General features: G+C 37.8%; 2 protein-coding genes across 12 annotated transcripts in view; one reads left to right on the forward strand and one right to left on the reverse strand.

Moving 5' to 3' along the window:
• The window catches only part of LOC6729631 (poly(U)-binding-splicing factor PUF60-B), an 88,307-nt gene extending 73,563 nt beyond the window's left edge, over positions 1–14,744 (forward strand). For all 7 annotated transcript variants that reach the window (XM_016177528.3, XM_016177527.3, XM_016177526.3 and 4 more), the window contains 3 exons: positions 4,800–5,328; positions 9,244–9,947; positions 10,007–14,744. In XM_016177528.3, coding sequence (XP_016036270.1) covers positions 4,800–5,328; positions 9,244–9,947; positions 10,007–10,484 — 1,711 coding nt within the window. In that variant the 3' untranslated portion in view covers positions 10,485–14,744. The remainder of the gene's footprint in view (positions 1–4,799; positions 5,329–9,243; positions 9,948–10,006) is intronic.
• LOC6729634 lies at positions 1,341–18,918 on the reverse strand. Of its 5 annotated transcripts, XM_039295326.2 has the most exons (8): positions 18,776–18,918; positions 18,670–18,709; positions 18,533–18,603; positions 2,552–2,716; positions 2,413–2,488; positions 2,182–2,204; positions 1,662–2,120; positions 1,341–1,607 (listed from the first exon to the last, which is right to left on the reverse strand). In XM_039295326.2, exons 1-6 carry the CDS (start codon positions 18,836–18,838, stop codon positions 2,200–2,202), a joined length of 420 nt encoding a protein of 139 aa, XP_039151260.1. In that variant the 5' UTR covers positions 18,839–18,918; the 3' UTR covers positions 1,341–1,607; positions 1,662–2,120; positions 2,182–2,199. The 5 variants fall into 5 exon arrangements, with proteins under 5 accessions (XP_039151260.1, XP_016036275.1, XP_016036272.1 ...); XM_016174709.3 differs by lacking the exon at positions 2,182–2,204 and having other exon boundaries at positions 1,662–1,917; XM_016174706.3 differs by lacking the exon at positions 2,182–2,204.
• Between the last annotated feature and the right edge of the window lie 351 nt (positions 18,919–19,269).

Raw genomic sequence — 19,269 nt, forward strand, 5'->3', positions numbered from 1 at the left:
ATAGATTGGATGATTGTGGATGTTGTGTGCCCTTTATGCTAATTTGGTAGAATGTTTAGTGATAAATTAAGTATTTAACTCACCAACAGACGCAGATTTTCATAGAGATGTCATAGTGATGACATGATAAACCTGATTTATTTATATCACATTCAGTTCTAGTACTTATTGGACAAACTAGTTAAAGATTGGCTGGCTTCCCCAGTGTATTGCGTCTTTCTACAACGTCCCTAAATATATCAAGTCACCTCCTCCGAGTGCTTAATTTAATGTGTGCGCCATCAGTCCGAGGGAGGCCATAAAAAGTTGGATGATGGCTCGTGACCAAGCACCTTCCCTGCTGTTTATTTGACGCAATTAAAATGCGCGGCACGGCAGGGGAAGTGTAGAGGGGTCTCTATGTGAGGAGAGGGGAATGTTAAGTGCGCCTAATCGAATTACATATCGCGGCGACGACTGCTGATGTCATCGCCAACATCATATTCGGGCTTTCCCGCACGACTTTCGGCGCTCAGCAAATCCTTGCTGTATTTGTGACGCCCTGCCACATCAAAAAGGTTTCCTTAGCATTCCATTTTTCTGGGTCAGTAGCCATAAAATTGACAGACGTCTTTCACACGGCAAAAAATCCTGCAGACGACGTCGCTTCGGAAAGTTCAACAACCGACGGAGGAAAAGCCACACAAATACACACACGTGCAGGAGAAAAGCCCACCCACCCCAAAAGTCCAACCCCTGCCGTCAAAGTTTGCCTTTCAACATCTTCATTGAATTATTTTGCAATCTATTTTAATAAATTTCATATCCTTTGGCATTATTTCCCATTTCCTGGGCCAAAAATCAATAACGCACATAACGCAACAACCCACGACTTGTATTTGCCCACCACCCACACACACATGCGTTCCATTTGGCACACAAAAAAAAGAGGAAAAAAAACATGGTCCCAATTTAAGACTGAAAATTGTCCCAAGCAGCGACCAATTTTTTTTATTTAGGGATTTTTCTTTGCGACCGAACTCTCCTCTTTTTTGGGCTTTCGGCGTCGGGCGCAGGCGCAATGGAAAATGAGCTGGAAGGAAAATGAGAGGAAAGGACATTCGGGGGATGTCCACACAAAAGGTACAGCAATTTGCTAAGGGCATTATCAAAACATATTCATATTTAAGCGAGTTATTTATTTTGTTTTACTTAGTTACAACCGGTTGTCGTCGAGCATCCTGCTGTATGTCATCGCTGGCCTGAAGGACAATTTTCGTGTCAACAAATTGCTTTCATTTATAACTTACGTTCTGTATTTTACCCAGTTTTTGCCCTCCGCCTTATTAAAAGATATTGCATATAATTTCATAGAAACCTTATTGTATTTGCTTCATTGTAAAAATATCAATGCCAAATTTATAAACAAAGGGAATTTAGGGCGCTAAAGATGTAAAAATTTGTTCAGATCCGGCAGTTGCGAAAAAAGGCCTACATTTTACATCCACCATTTGCATTCTACATTGCTGTAGAAAATTTTACATCGAGGACCTCTCTTTACTTTCCATACGAAAGGAGTAGCTACTCGTCACTTGAGGGCGCCTCTTATAAAATTGCGTGGAAAAATGCTGTCCAAAGTATGAAATGAAATAACGACTTTAACCAAATTAGATATAACTTACGTATGTTTTTTCGCAAGGATCGACCTTCTTCCTGCACTCCAAAGGCTCTGTTCGGATACCTCGATAGCTTGTCTAAGAACTCACTACATCGGTCTAGTAGCAAGTCCTCAGCGGATTCGAAACCTCAAGGCCAAGCGAACAGAGGGAAGACGTAGAGTCAAGTCTATAAAATACATCGCTTCAATGCTAATCTGACCAGCACCACCTCCTCCAATCCAAGCGAATTTGTCCTTTTTCTTGCCGTCGTCCTTTTCATCTGTGTAATACAGATCATAGTAAAACTGAAACATGAGTCCTTCAATAAATATGGAACAGCTCCATCCTGAGATAGTCTGCTCCGTCCTACGACTTTCTACAACATTGTTGCCAAACCCAAAGCTACGCCTGTGATCACTGCATGTCCTGCAATGATTTTAAAATCCGGACCTTCGTCACTTTTATGTTCGTCGGCATTGTCAACTGCAACAAAGGGAAAATGGTCATTAAGTTGGGTTTATCTGTCGTAAATTGTGGTAATTACCATTATTTTCAACGCCTCCTAGACTGCACGATTGGCAAGTGAGAAAAGCGAACAAAGGTCCGGCCAAATAGTATTTTTAATCAAAAACATTTTATCGCATTTTAAAAAAATAGTTTCTGGGAAGCGCTAAAAACTTGTACACCAAAAAAAGCTAATAAATTAGTTCATTTTCTTAGTCTTAGAGACCAATATAGATTACATATATTTCGTAACTTGTGATTATGAACTTACATGAAGGACCAGAAACATCGCCCTGGTTGGCCAATAACAATCCTGGTGGCATATCATACTCATCCCGACCACCCCACTTTAGTAAAAGAAAGTAGGAATTATAGATCGACGATTGTGGGCTTTTAATAGAGATACTTACCTTACGACTCATTTGCTTGTACCAGGGACCTTTGCGCGTCTCCAAGTACATATAGTATGCCGAATCCTTGGTAAAGAACACATCGTCCTTCACCAATGCCAGGCGGATCATGGCGCCAACCTTAAGTATACCTCCAACGACTGATATGAAAATAATCGGAAGGACCTATGGGATAAAGTAGAGGAGTGACTCTGCATTAGGGCTGCATAATTTATTGTCATTAAACTACAACAAAATAAATATGTAGAAAAAAACCGCTTTTTTGGTTTAGTTTTTTATTCAGTTGTCAACTCCATTTGTAAAGAAAAGAAAACTGAAACTTGGATATCCATTGAGCCTTGTCGTTGATGATCCACGGCGCCTGTGACAATTGACGTTTCATTTGGATTGTAAAACGATATATAGTACACAAACATAATACCTATTAAGATCCTGCATGAAGAGCATAGAATTCCTTTTCACTGGACTATTGCATTTTTGTGGTCTCCTACCTAAAGTCGCCACAGGGCTTTTATTTCCTTCCGGATATGAATCCATATCAAGTAACCAGGGTGTAAGCTTACACCAGATCGGATTGAATATTCAGACTACTTCTTTTTCTTATCATCAACTGCGGAAGACAGGACACGGTCACATTTGGGGTATGCAAATAAATGGGTAATTAGCTACATGAATAGGTTCTTTTACATACATGATGGCCCGGCTGTGTCACCTTGATTGGCCTGAATCAAACCTTGCGGAACCTCGCACTTTTGATTGAACCTCATGAACTGTTAGGAGGAATGGTTTGAGGTGGCTCCGAATGGGTTAAAAACTGGACTCACCTTGAGGTACTTCGCTGGGTAATATAGACTACTGCGGGTCTCGAGACATTCGTAGTGCGCCGAATTGGCAGTGTAGGAAACATCATGTCTGGTTAACGCGATAACTAACCAGGCTATCACTTCGGCGGTTAACGAGAGCAATGAAATCGCAATAATGGGCACAGCCTGTGGAATAGAACCCAAATAATAGTCTTGCACAGGATTTAACATATTAAAATATCCTTGCAGACCACTATATTGAGCCATACCCGCAATATTTCGTAAGCGATCGTTGGAAAACCAACCATTTCGAGTCCTAACCGCATCTAAATGCGATAGCAAAAAGTATTTTACACGAAAACTAGCAAATGTGCTATTATTGTGTATCCATTTTCCATGACAATAATTAAAACAATACTTATTTCGCTTATCGTATTTTGCGGTTAGGGCTTGATATAGTGGCCTGGGAATAATTAAAAATAATGGCATATAATGAACAAGAAATTATATTGTCAGGTGTTAAGAATAGATTTTAGATTTTTTCTTCCCTATCGTAAATCATTCAAATTTGTAATATCCCAACACTTTTCAAGTGGATGCTAGAATTCTCGACATCACTTTGCACTCTCTTATTTATTGGCTCTCTCAATTCCCACGGATCTTTTTTTTTTTTTGACTATTTTTGGACGTAGGCTTAGAAAAATAGCTAAATTTATAGAAAAAGGAGTAGTTGGCGCTTTAGAGCTAGGTAGCTAGTTGTAGTGTTGGCAAACGTGTACACTTGGCAGAGCAACTGCAAGAATCAGCTGTCACTTGCCAGCTGCTTGGCAACCCTCTTTTTTCTCATTTCTCTGCGCACTCTGCTTCCAAAATCCTGACGTCCGCAGCGCCTGAGCAGCGAACACAACATTTAAGTTTCAGTTTTCAAAGAGCGCAGTCGCAACCGCAAGTTAATAAAGAGCAAATTCATACCGAAATAGGATAACTTTAGAGTCGTGTTACTAGAACATTTCCGTCAACATTTTAAGCATTTATTTATGGCATTGCACCTTTGCAATAACTCGCGAGCTTGTTAAACAGCAAAAAACACAGAAAACGAAAATCATTGCCATTGGCAACAACAAAGTAGAACCGAAAAAAGGGAACCGTAGTCAAAGCAAGTGGCGAAAAAAAGACGAAAGGCAGTCCGAAAATTGCCTTTGCACAATTTTTTCTTTAGAAATACAAATACAAACAATTCAAGAGTAAAACAACGAGCAAACCAAAAGGAAAACAGCTAAATACAAATTCTGATAAACGGAGAAAAAAGCCTTCAAGATTCAGATAAAGCAGGAAATGCACGCGCTTCAGGAAGGCGCCACCGTGCTGCACCACCAGCAGCCACCGCCACCCACTTCTGGCGAGGATCACCTGCTCACCGCTGATAGTTTCTTTTACGCACGCAGCAATCCCATGGAGAACGCGGCCGCAGCAGCCGCCGCCGCAGCAGCGGGCTTGATTGACCCGCACCACAATCGTGATCTCCACCAGGCGCTGGTGGCCTCGATAGCCAATAATAGTGTGGCCGCCATCGGCGGTGGCCTGACCACAGCGGCAGTCTTGAAGAGTGCCGCCCAGCAGTCCCAGCAGGCCGTGCAACAGAACCAGAACGCGGTGGTGGTACCACCCGGACTGGAGCAGCCCAAACAGGAACCAGCCCAACAGGCGGCACTGGCGCTGCTCAAGGAGAATGTAAACGCCTCCGCCGGAGCGGGACAGAACAACGGTCAGGCGGCCATGGGGGGCAGCAACAAGAGCGGCTCCTCCGGCAGATCCACGCCCAGCCTGAGCGGAGGCAGTGGCTCCGATCCGGCACCCGGCAAACTCTTTGTCGGCGGTCTCAGCTGGCAGACGTCGTCCGATAAGCTCAAGGAATACTTCAACATGTTCGGCACCGTCACCGATGTGCTCATCATGAAGGATCCCGTCACCCAGGTAAGCCGAAATATCCTCTATTTTCATTTTCACCACCACTATGTATATCTATCTATCTGTCGCACTGATGTACCTCCATAATCCCCCTGCCCTTCGGGTTTACACCTACCATTTTGTGATTTACCTTTTGCACAGCTGCAGAACTGCAGGTTTTGTCGCCCTTTTGGCATCCTCTTCTTCTTCCAGCCGAGGTTTAGAATTACAGTTCTTTCGGCGTTACGTGCCAAAAACAAAAGAATCGGAGTAAGAAAATCGGAAAGGAGGCGGCGAAGAAGGAGGAAAAGGAAGAGGACGAGGGACCACCGAACCCAAATTTAATTTAATCAGGTTTAATATGTAGATCAGCTTGTCGGGGTTGATCCACTCGGAACTGTTTATTGAGACACGCACTCGAGCACCAATTTCCCTGTCATAATTTGTATGCAGGCTGTATCAGTTTTCTTATGTGGCATGATGATGGCCACATTGGCCACCGTTCTCCTCCGAATTTGGTAGCTCAACAGTTCAGTTACCATCAGGAGTTCTTCTATTGAAGAACTTCAATAGGAGATTAACATTCTTTAATATTCCCAAAACAACTAGATTCGAACTTTCGAGTTTAGGAAATAAGTATATTTTTGTACCTCTCTTGATAACAAGACAAATGGCTTTCCAAACCACCTTTTGGATTACCTTTTCTCTAAGAGAAGACAAATTACTGGAACATTCTTACCAATACGTATCGATAGGAGTTTTTCCCCCGAAAACGCAGTTATTGCAACGGAAATGGACTTAATGCCTTGAGCAATTTGTCCGCTTGATAAGCGAACATTATGCACACATCCTACACGTACTAGTATTTAGTGGGCACATATACACATGTATATACATACTTCTTTCAATTCGACTACATACAATGTGTGGCTGGCTCCCCAGCGGAAGAGCGCGCGCGCCGCTTTCGGGCCATAAAACAGCAGCTGCTGGCTCTGGCGTATTGTTCCGAGTCCTGTTCCCTCGGCGCAGCTGTTCCTGCGACCTCCGCAGCTAGGGTTCGCTGTGGATGAATGCGGCACAGGACAAATTCTATAGCTGTATGAGCACCTGGGGTTGTTTCCGAGCCAATTGCGCAATTACGGAATGAGTCGGCCTGCTACGACTGTATGATAGGGCAGTTATATTCGCGGCGATCGACTAACGGGGTTGTGTCCTGGCCCCTCAAGTAGACCCCGAAAGATATACACACACAAAACACCTTTGTTCCGTCCCCCCTTCAAAAAACAAAAAAAAAAAGAGTACACAAGAAACAAGAAACAAACAAAAGAATGAAGAAAAACAACAGAAGCGGGAAGAAAACTGGTTTACCAACTGTCTTCGGTACGCAGATCGCTTGTGAAGACGATCCTTGCGATGATCTCGGGGGTACTGTAGTCCATAAGCAACTAGGATCAGTCAATTATATACATAGCTAGTCATATGTAGTCAACCAAATGTACCAACTACTAAACATAACATAATTTTAATGAACACAAAAAACCACGACCAAAAGTGAGGAATCTCGAGTCAAGGACAAGGCCGGAAGCCGATCAAGGAAGCAGCGGATACCTGGCCAGGTAACCACAACCACGATGGCAACCACAGGATGACGAACCAGCGACGGCTTAGGTACATTTCATAAAAAAATAAAACAAAATAAACAAAAACCAAAAGAGCAATCGCCAAGTACTTTAACTACTGTATAAAAAAGAGAACGTTTAGCGTACTTGATTTACTCAACACTGGCGCATCGTAACTCTCGTATATCGTATAACTCTGAGCAATAATAATAACAGCTGCATAATTGTATTCGTATCTCTAATTGAATGTACTCGTTCTTGTACTCGTACTCCGTATTGTGTACTTGGTTTACTTTAGCGTTTTTCACCCAACAAAAAACAAAAACGTATTCAATGAACTTATAACTCCACGCATTGATATCAAGCAAGCCTCAAAAAAGCAAATTAAACTAACGAGTTTTCCTGCCATATCTTACACACATTTGTTAGATCTAGAACTTAATTAAAACTATATTCGAAAGAGGCGTGCTTTACCCCCAATAATACTATCCAAATGCCCATGTTCCCACTTTAGCGTAATATGGATCCGAAAATCGCCTTGGCAACTGTTGAATTGATTGTGTAACATAAATAAGAACCCTAGCTTAGCATAATTTACCCAATACATGCGTATTTATTACCATATTACGAGACCCCGTAAATTTTAGTCCTTATAAATAACCATTATGCGCCATTCTGTTTATATGTGTTTAGTTAATGCTTCTTAATTTTTTTTCGCATACCACAAAGTAAACCATGTTTTAATTTGAGTAGTTTTTAAATATTTTAAGAAAACAAGTTTTTTATGTTGTGTTGCGTTGTAATTTTATTTTTTTTTACCCTGTTTTGTAATCGCATTAGAAGATCTACCAAAAATCGGCATACTTTATAGATTTCAACTCATAGGAATTATCCTAGGCCCCGTATATGTAAGTAGCTAGTTGTGTTACCCCACCAATCCCAGCCCATAAAAAGAGCTCGTCTTTTAAAGGAAACGTATGCGAAAGGTTTAAATCATACACTAGAAACTATATACTTTTCTCTTTAGGTAGGTAGTCTCATAGTTTCTCTATATTTCTATCTCGAATAATGTACAATAAATTGTATTTGAGTCATTTGACTCTTCTTTGCCCTAGGCTTAAGAGAAAATTGTATTCCCCATTACTGTAATATATGTAACCGGTACGGAAATAATTAACTAGACTAAGCCAACAAAAGTCACACATTCGAATCTCATTATTTGTAAAAACTCTTAAGTAGTTATTAAGCAAAACTAACCAATGAAAACGAATTGTATGGTAAAAGGGGGTTTAACTTAACTTGAAAGGAAACCAATCGAAAGAAAGTGTAATCACTTAAAAACGCATATCTAAAGCATTCCCAACTTTTCTAATAGTGCGTTTTATAGCTATATTTTACAATAGAACTAGTAGCAGTAATATTTAATAGCTTACGTAAATATGGTATTTTAAACAAATATTGTGCCAAGTAGATTTAAAATTGCTACAATTGTATTATAGCTCTAAAACGCACTACTCGTACTACTCTATTTATTAAAGCCTTACTATCACATACACCATATGTAATTGCCACATTTGTATCCTTGAGTTCGCATTCACAGCAAAGTGAACGAATGTTTTTGGTATCCTCCAGTTATCGTGTATATATAATCTATGCCTCCCGTACCTACATATATATCTGGGATCTAGAGGGGTGTCGCATCTGTATGGAGAACACGTTGAATGCATATATTTCGTAATGTTTCTATGATATATGTATGTTCCAGTTTAGCAAATGACCATATAACGATCGATCTACTTGCGTATAAATATTGGTATTCTGTTAACACAGCAAAAGTATCCTTAGACGAATTTTAGTTTTTAGTTGAAACATATTTTGTGTTGTTTGGATTTTAATTAAAACTTGTTTGTGTTTACTCCACGAAAGAACAAAAAAATGAAAACGATGCAAATTTGATGAGCAAAAAGCGTAAAAATGGCACGCCCAATTCAGTCAATAAAGCCATCTACATACATGCATATAAACTGTATCCGTATCTGTGTTTACATATATCTATATATATCATTTTTATATACTTGTGGAAGATCGAGTTCCGATCGACTTGATTGATTCTTACTTTGTTGGACTTTTGCTAACGTTTCGTAGGACATTTTACGATTATTAATCCTAGTTATATAACTACAACATTTGCAACTTAGACCTAGTCGCCTCTAACCGAAGCTCTCTTATGAAACTAATTACTTCACATAACTAATGTATCCGTCCCTATTTGTTTATCTTTCCCATCCACACAAAAACACAAACCTCAACTTTACACCTACAGCGCAGTCGCGGCTTTGGTTTCATCACATTCCAAGAACCCTGCACCGTGGAGAAGGTTCTCAAGGTGCCCATTCACACACTCGATGGCAAGAAGATCGATCCCAAGCATGCCACCCCAAAGAACCGACCTCGCCAGGCCAACAAGACCAAGAAGATCTTCGTGGGCGGCGTCTCGCAGGATACTTCCGCCGAGGAGGTCAAGGCATACTTCAGCCAGTTCGGACCCGTCGAGGAGACGGTTATGCTGATGGACCAGCAGACGAAGCGCCACCGTGGCTTCGGATTTGTCACCTTTGAGAATGAGGATGTGGTCGATCGTGTCTGTGAGATTCACTTCCACACCATCAAGAACAAGAAGGTCGAGTGCAAGAAGGCACAGCCAAAGGAAGCAGTCACCCCGGCTGCCCAGCTCCTTCAGAAGCGCATTATGTTGGGCACCCTGGGCGTCCAGCTGCCTACAGCTCCTGGCCAGCTGATTGGAGCCCGTGGTGCCGGCGTGGCCACCATGAACCCACTGGCCATGCTCCAAAATCCCACACAGCTACTGCAATCCCCGGCAGCTGCCGCTGCCGCCCAGCAGGCCGCCCTCATATCACAGAACCCATTTCAAGTACAAAACGCCGCTGCGGCAGCCTCGATCGCCAATCAGGCTGGCTTCGGCAAGTTGTTGACCACATATCCGCAGACTGCGCTGCACAGCGTCAGGTGAGTAAGAGCGCTAGATAATCTAGACGGAACTAACATCTGATTAATCCCCATTATAGATATGCACCCTACTCGATCCCCGCCAGCGCCGCCACTGCCAACGCCGCCTTGATGCAGGCTCATCAGGCGCAAAGCGTGGCCGCCGCTGCCCATCATCACCAGCAGCAGCAACAGCAGCAGCATCATCACCAGCAGCAGACCCACAATGCCCATGTGGCCGCCGCCCAGCAGCAGCAGCAGAGCCACCACAACGCCGTCTCGAATCCCGCTTCGCAGGCGCACTCGGCAGCAGCGGCTGCCGCCTTGGCGGCCAATGCCGCGAATGGGGCAGGTGCCGCTGGAGCCCACAGCCTGGCCGCTGCCGCTCAGCAAGCTGGCTTAATGGCCGGCAATCCCCTGAATGCCGCTGCTGCCGCCGCCGCCGCTGCTGCCAATCCGGCGGCTGCCTACTCCAACTATGCGCTGGCCAACGTGGACATGTCCAGCTTCCAGGGCGTCGATTGGAGCACCATGTACGGCATGGGCATGTACGTCTAAGACGCGGGTTTTGTTTGGTAATTTGAATGAAACACTCTCACAATGCATACACCATTCACAGCCACCCATACACCCACTACCACTACCACATGTGAACAGCAGCCCTAGTAATAGATCCATACGAAATACACAATGCCCCCCCAAATCCATTAACATTCATAGAATCACACACAAACACTCATACGAAGTTGGTTTTCCTTTGAGTTTGGCTAAGTTAGTAGTCCGATACACGGAAGGCAAATTAAGTATTATATTTAAGGCGTCCTCGGGCGAGTTCGATAAATACTAACTAATATATATATATATAACAAATCATAAGCAATATAAGCGAGAAATCAAGAACAAAAACGGAAGCAAAGCAAAGCGAAATCAAGGAAAAACAAAATTCAAAACCAAAAAGCAAAAATTACGGAGCGTTAGAGAAGCAAAAGAACGAAGGAAAACACATTAAAAAACCACCGATTGTGATTGCGTTTAAATGTAGCCGTTAATATATAATTTTTAGTGCATAAAAGAAAACCATTAAACCTAAATTAAAATAAACCTAAATAAAAACTAAACGTATATATAAATATACATACATATTTATAAAATGCAAGAGCAAGGAATGAATCTTATAAGTTAACTCACGCTCGTATAACCAAGAATGGCGCTCACTAATTAAAAAGATCAAAAAATTGTTCTTTTTTTGAGCCCTAAACTCAGCTGAAATGAATGAGAAACTCCTGCAAGGGCAGTATTAATTAATTGAATGAAACAGCGAAGGAAAACGTTTTGCTCAAGACAAAGAACTATTAATTATTGTTTAAATCAGCGATGAAACCCTAAATTAGACTATCATTTTAGACGTTTAGTTGAGTTCGAATTTAATTCACCCAGCATAGAATACAACAACAGAGTTAACCAATCACTAACGAACATCACCAACTCACCTACACGAAAACTATATATCCTCCTATATCCTCCTACCTTCTATCTACCCCAATCTGTTCTTGTACTTAATTATATAACAATTACAAATACCACAACAAACAAACCAAAATATCGTTGTGTTTTATGTGTGCGACTCTTTTTTGATTTAGTTCTATAGCTAGTTTAGTCTGCACTCAATCTCAAACATTTGTAGCAAGTAACTAAATAACCATTTGTTGAACATTTTGGCATTTGGTTCTCAAGGCTAGCGGCTTCATTTATAGATCCTAAGATATTCAACGGAGAACGAGTCCTTAGGGCACTACTAATATTTTAGATCCTTCGACCTATTTCCGAATCACCAAGTCTTTCATTTGCATAACCATCCAAACAGCTCATGAACCAGGTAACATAACTTTACTGTAGCTTATTGTTTTAAATGGCACAATCTTAGTTATTAATATTATTTTGTAATTACCCTTATCTGTAGCATTTGCATTTGATTTTGCATTCGGCAAATACTTCACCCATTGAAACCAAGAAAATGATCGAATTAAGAAGAAACCCGGGGCAGATGCTCCTGGATAGTTATGTATTTGTCTCATTTGAATCGCTTGCATGCTTGAAGTTTAATTTTAGTTACTAGTTATCATTTGGAAAGTAATATTTTGCGTATGTAAATATCTAGTTTATATACACCCACACACACACATTATATGGAAAACAATGAAACATTTGAAGTAATTTTTGTGTTTAATAAAAACCAACGAACAAAACAACAAACAACTTTGCCATGAGTTGAGCAAACATTTGTGTTTTCTTATGATTTGATTAATTTGATTGTACATATACTTGACCACATTTATCTGTATTATTTGATTTGATTTGATTTATCTCGTAATCCACACACTATTGTATCTGTTGTTGTGCTGTGCTGTCTTTCTCTCTATTATCTGTTATCTGCTCCTCTTAGCCATGTGTAGAACTTATTACATTTCGATGCATTTGCCAGTACCAAAAAGTTAACGATTGTGCGATTGTGGCGAATTGTTTATAATTCCTGTAGATTTTCGATATCGACTCGGGGGGTGAGTATGATGTAATATTGTTTCGTACGTATACCAAAGATAATGCATATTAACCAAAATTCATTTTACATTTGCTGGGCCGAAGTCGAGGCTCAAATCCCACATCTCCATTTGCAGAAACTAATTTATTTATTTATTGTTTACGCTTAAGAATCTAACACATTCCAGACATGCTATGGTGCCATTTACTTATCCATATTAATATTTATAATTTTTGTAACTCGTCTGTCAGATCTCGATCTCAGAACAATTGCTTTTAGCATAAGGTTGATTTTACCCTGCCAATCCAAGATGATTCTTACGAATTCCTTTCTTATTGACTACACACACACACTTTGTTCTATTGACATTATTTATAAAGAAACCAAATAAAAATATTTATATTTGATTACTGCATTTTCCATTTATTTCTATTAGCCGATTAAGCAAGAAGTCAAAAAATGCTCCCATAGTTGCCTAAGTTCATTGTAGTTCATTTGGAATAACTTATAGTTTTTGTTTACTTATCCGTATGCTTCAATATTCATTCAGAGCGACAAAGTGTCGGCGAATTACTTAGATATTTGTAATCGTAACAGTTTCAACAGTCTGAATTCGATATATCTTATATCCAATGAAATGTTTTATTTCCCATTCTCGTACCAAAGATATATACCCAAAGTAGTAGCTTGCTAATTTTGATATATAGTAAACAGATCGAACATACGTAGCTCTATAAAATATATACATATACATATATCTATTTTTTTGTTACCAATGTTAATACAAACAAATTTGCTCAAAATGAAGGACTGGTTGATATGAATTGAATTATTAATTTTATTTTAAAGGAAAAATTAACGTATTATCGACCAGTCCTAAACATCCATAGAATTTTAAAATATAATCTGTATTTTTGACTTGTTTACGTGTGGTTAGTCTCATCAAGAGTTTTAATATATACATAGTTTTCAAGCATTATTTATCGGGCCTACAAACTACAAAAGAACTTGCTGTAATATAGTAACAACATTACACACTCCGAATTGGACATTATCATTTCGTTCTACTTGTAGGTTTACAACCAACTTTTTGACATACAACATGTTTAGATAACCATAGTTAATTAAACCTTTTTAATAGATATATACACCCATTTATAAAACAAAACGCATGATGAAACATGTACAGTAGTCAATTGAGTAAAACCTTTATATATACAACGGCAATTTCATATCATCTGTCACAGTTGAAATCCCAGCCGAGATTCCTGAAGTCCCCCATTTAGGAAGACATTAGCATTAACTACTTACATACCTACATCATACACACATACATCATATGACAATAAGATCAACTGTGTTTCAGCATTCAAGTGTCAGTATTCGTAAACCAAATTACCTAACAAACTGAGAAAAGTACTTATACTATGCAATCGACAAGAAAACCAATCCTAGGGAACCTTTTGGATTTGGATTCGGATCGAGCAGCGTTTTAGAAATTGAAATAGTTGGATTAGATAGCCTTTGAAACATGTTCTCTCGCGGAACTACATACATGTATAGTGGCGAAAACTTTATAGATATTTACATGCATATATACAGATAGAACATAAACGATGATATTTAGCAAGACCGTGATATATTCAATTAGTAAAACCAAAACAAAAAATTATATATTATATGTATATATCAATTATACGAGTATATTGAGGCGTCTCTCAAAATGTGTCAAATTGCATACTTAGAGTAGAATTTTTGGTATACCCAGAGAAAACCAGGGAATAAAAAAAAACAAGTAAACATTTCATCAACTGTTGTTGTGAAGGCTACAAAACAACGCATATCACTTTGATGGTGTCAGATCCAAAAGTTTTCGAGATTTACCCATGAAAACCAAACTGAATTTACGAAAAGAGGTTTGCTGAAGAATTCTCCAGAAAATATGTTGAACCGATCAACGAAATCTTGAAAACAGCGCAAGCAAGTAGTTTTCATTTTGGATATGGTTTTAGATAACCGAGCACGAGTGCATCCAATATTGTTGATTTGAGTGACTGATGAGGACCAAATTTGTAGTAAAATTCAGAAATCAGGTTATTAGATCCTAACATAACGAAAGTGTAACCCAAAGTTAAATAGTTTACTTAAAGTATTTTTATTTCGAGACCTGGCATTTTTTGGCTTCTTGCTTATTGTTTGGCGTTCCAATATTGTTTTTTATCAACCAAAGCGCTATGAAAAAAAAAACACCGACACTAATACAACCAAACACACACCAACACACTCTCAACAAGCTAGTCAATTGATGTGCATAGGCACAAACTAAATCTTTACAAACAAATGAAAATGGTGGTAAGTACGAAGCGAAAAACCAACCATAAATGTTTAAGTGAAAATGCAAACCAAAAATCGAACGTACACAATAAAATCTAAAAGCAATTATTTCCCTTGACTAATCCTGGGAAATATAAAAACAACAAAACATATAAATCACATTGAAAATGCTCTAAGAAAACATTAATTTAAGCTTAAACTTAAGTCAAGGTGTTACATAATTTCGAAGCAATGCGTACAAGTATTCAAGAGATACTTTGACGAACAAGCTATATATATTTATCAATTGCTAAAATTATATTTAAATGCATAACATATTATTAAGAAACAGTGAATGGCTACTTTTGCTCATTTCAAATGCTTAACAAAATGCTAAGATCAAAGACAACAAAAGTCAGATTCGAAACTAATTTAAGTGTTAAGCAGGTAAAATTCAAATATACTAAAAAACAAAAAATATATACATATATATTTAAAAAAGGAACATGTTTTCTTATATAGCATGGAAGGATGATTACTTCTACTGGCTCGTAACATATCAATTCTACTGAGCTGTATTTTGAAAAGATAAGAAAAGAAAGGAAAATCGAAACGAACGAATTCAACACCAAGTTCAATTGATACAAACGTGGTTTTTTATTAACGCTAAATACAATAAAAAAAAATTGTGAAGTAAATACTCCAATACTGAGGTGAGTAAATTCGCTAACGAAATTTTAGCAGAAAGCCTTGCTAAGACTTTCCTAAACGAAAACATAACTTAGACTCGTCTTCCAGCAACTAATTGACATGAAAAAGTTCTTACACCAATAGTGACAACGGCAGAAATTTTAGGGATAATAAAATTCGGTTATGTTTAAATCCAAAGCCCCCGATGATTTCCAAACAACTTCATTGGGCAGACCGAGCTCAGCTTTTGGCTATACTTGTTACACGTAATCAATCAGTACAATTTTTGCAACGAGGAATTTTAAACGAAATCGCCCATTTGATTAATAAATGGCTTAGAACCTTGATTTGATTTTTGGTTTTTAAGATCCCCAAACTACAGATCGTTTCGACCTATTCATAAGAAAAAATCGCAGACGGGTGGAAAGCTCTTCTTACTAACTGTTGTAAATTTGTTTCTCCAGAGATTGGAATTATGGTCAAGAAAGGATAAAAACAAACTATATAAACGATAAGCAAGTGCATTATATTGAACGATTTGGTAAACACAAAGGTTAGCCATAAGTTTTCATATAAATATATATATATACATATATAAACGATATAACTTTTAGGCCATAAGCAAACCAGTATGAAAACCCTTTGAATTGAGTTTGGCTTGGGCTGAGAAACGTATCCATAGTTCAGAAAGTATAACAGCCAACCTTGTATACATTTGTTTTCGAAATGGTTATTATTTGTTTAGCCTGTAACAAGAAACGGATATATTATATACAACACCTGTATCTTGTAACTGTAACACGTAACTGCTGTCGCTCTACTTCTCGCTCTATACTTGTAGCGATGTTTAGACACTAACATATATACTGAAACACCATATATAATTCTTTCGATATATACAAAGGACATGTAAACGGTATTTACTCTTTTAGCCTATAAAAACCCCCAGAATCCAAACCGAGAAATTCGAAAATCAAACAAATTGCTGACGAAAATGTAATGTGAACAACCCTTTGTGTAATTTTCCTATTGAAATACTTCTTGGCATAAATCCCTTTTTGAATTGAATTGAAATGAATAAATGAAATGTGAAAAAAACATTTTACACATAGAACCTTTGTACTTCATTTGAACTATGTGGCATACGAGTAAAATAACATCTGGAAAAGTATATCTGTAATTTGAAAGTAGTTTGCACGAAATAATTTTTTCTTGTACAATGCACAAAAAACGAAAAATAAAAAAATGTTTGTACAACATATTGTATTGTTAATGTTTAGCGTAAGATTAGCTGTAATTAAACATAAATACTCCTACATTCGTATGGTACTAATTAGTTCATAGTTGACTTAGAAACCACCGTCATATTAGACTTTGTAAAATGTACTAGTAAAACGTACTCTCCGTTTCGAACTTGGTACCACGTAATCGTAAAAGTAATGGTAAATAATTGATACTTAGCAATATCGGTATTGATTATACAATTTACTCCATTCTTTGTAGATTCTGAACTTTAATTTGATTTTATTAAATACCTCCGGTGCTCAAAGTAATTTGAATTAGTCATCTAGTTTTTTCGCTTTCTAATAAATATTATTATTATATTATTATTTGAAAGTCGGTGTTATCGATTCAAAATTTAATTTAATACCTAATTTAGTTTAGTTCTAGTGTACAATATTGATGCTTTTAGTAATGGCAGCTTTTGATCATAAGTTGTACATACACAAGTGGTATCCATTTCTTATATTTGATTAAACTTTTTTGCTTTATCTTAGTCTTTAGGCTTAGACACACAGAAGGCAATGCATGGTTTTTGATAAACGAAAACATCTGAATTGAAACCAATGAGCACAGCAAGCAAGAAGCTAAGAAAACTCTTTTTAAGAAAATATATATGCGACAATACCCTATTTGTGTGAACTAAAAGTTGGTTAAGCGGAAGGTAAATCATATGATTCAACAATTAACAGTCAGATATTGTAGGTAGTTAGTTGGAGCGAGGACAACATATAAGCAATATATATACATACATATATAACTTTGATACCGATGTGTTACTGTTGAGGCGAACTCAAGTAATAGATACATATAAATATATATACATATATATATATATATATATTTGTATTTTAAAGATGTGCTACCTTAGGCGCAATCTTGACCCGAAAAGCTAACATTAGAAACCTAAGCGCTGAGTTGAAAGATGAACCAATTTAAAGATACACTGATGCACACTGTGTTGTTGTGTTGGTCGTTTTAAGAAAAGAAAATAGTAGCGTATATGAAGAGTATTTAATCTCAAACAAAATTTAATGTTTTACGTTGCCAGTGTTTGTGCAATACAAAATTATATAAAAAAAAAATCATCGTGTCGGATTTCGAGAAGTTTTCGAATTGCTGTTTCCAAACTTGGTTGCCCTTCGCTTCTTATGCAGTATAAATATATTATTGAAAGTCAAATATTATATAAAGTATTCATAGATAAAGTATAGATTTGATTAGACCGTAGTACATACATGCACACTCATTCACACAAAAACACAGACATCAGTTGGTAATGTGTAAACTTGAATTTGCGTAAAAATTTGCTGTTTGACCCACACGAAACTCAAACCAAACTCATCTTAAATGTTGCAGCGTATTAATATAATTAATTATATATATATATACTATATACATATATACCACAATAAATGTTTCACATAAAATAATTTGTTCTGTAGTTTCAACCAGCTCAATTTCCGTGCATTTTCCACACCCTACACACAACATTATAATTTTGTATCTAAGAATCTTGCGCGTAGTTAGTATGGTAAAATTGAACTATTTTCGATTTTTTTAAACAAATACACAAACTATGAATTCTATATACATTTGGCACTCGTTAACCACTGGAATCTTCTATAGATCCTTAAACAAACAACAAAGAACTCCTCTAATAGTCCGTTAGAGGCACTAAAAAAAGCATAGAACATTATATATACACCCATTCCCAACTTTTGAATTCCGTTTATAGGTTTATGGCAATTGTGGTAAGTCTTTGCTAATAGTATTTACTTACCCCCCAATGATGCATGATGGCTTTCTTTGAAAACACACAAGGATCATCATCTAAAAACGGTACCAGATTCTCTGCAAAGGGACATGGGTTTTCAGATTAGCAATCCTGTTCTGGATTTTCACAAAAGCGTTACTTACTTCTTAACAATAGAGTGCGTGTTGGTGGTGCTGCTTTTAACTGCGAATCGGATTGTTATAAATGAGTTACCATATAAAGAGGATATCATATCTGATTGAGCCTCACCTTTGGCACAACTAATAAAGGAGCACGGTGTAGAAGAGCAATGGTCGTAAGACGAAGCGCCATTTTAATCAAATCGGCTAATCCAATACACTAAATTTTTATTTTTTTTTTTTTAATTTTGTAAGGTGCTTGCCGAATTTGTGTTTCTGATACAAACGAGAATAAGACACTGAAGTCTATTGACATAATTTTCGAATGTGTCCAAAAATCCAGTTTTTTGTTCACAAAAGTGGTCGTCTAATTATTAAATTTCATACCTCGTTTTGTTCACAAAAATTGAAAAAATAATCCAAATGTAGAATGTCATACCTCGTCGGACTCGTAATAAAATTCCCCATCGGATGGCATTCACGGATAGAAATGTTAAATTTTTGCCGTTTTTCGCAAAAAATCATGATGTTACCCCTTACCAAAATTGCAAAATTCGACAAAAAATTTAAAATTTCAAATCAGCAGGAAAGTGGCAGAATTTGTTAGTTGGTATCATTAGCTGC

This window comes from Drosophila simulans, chromosome 3R, assembly GCF_016746395.2.
Source record: "Drosophila simulans strain w501 chromosome 3R, Prin_Dsim_3.1, whole genome shotgun sequence".
In the NCBI taxonomy this organism is placed as follows: Eukaryota; Metazoa; Arthropoda; class Insecta; order Diptera; family Drosophilidae; genus Drosophila; species Drosophila simulans.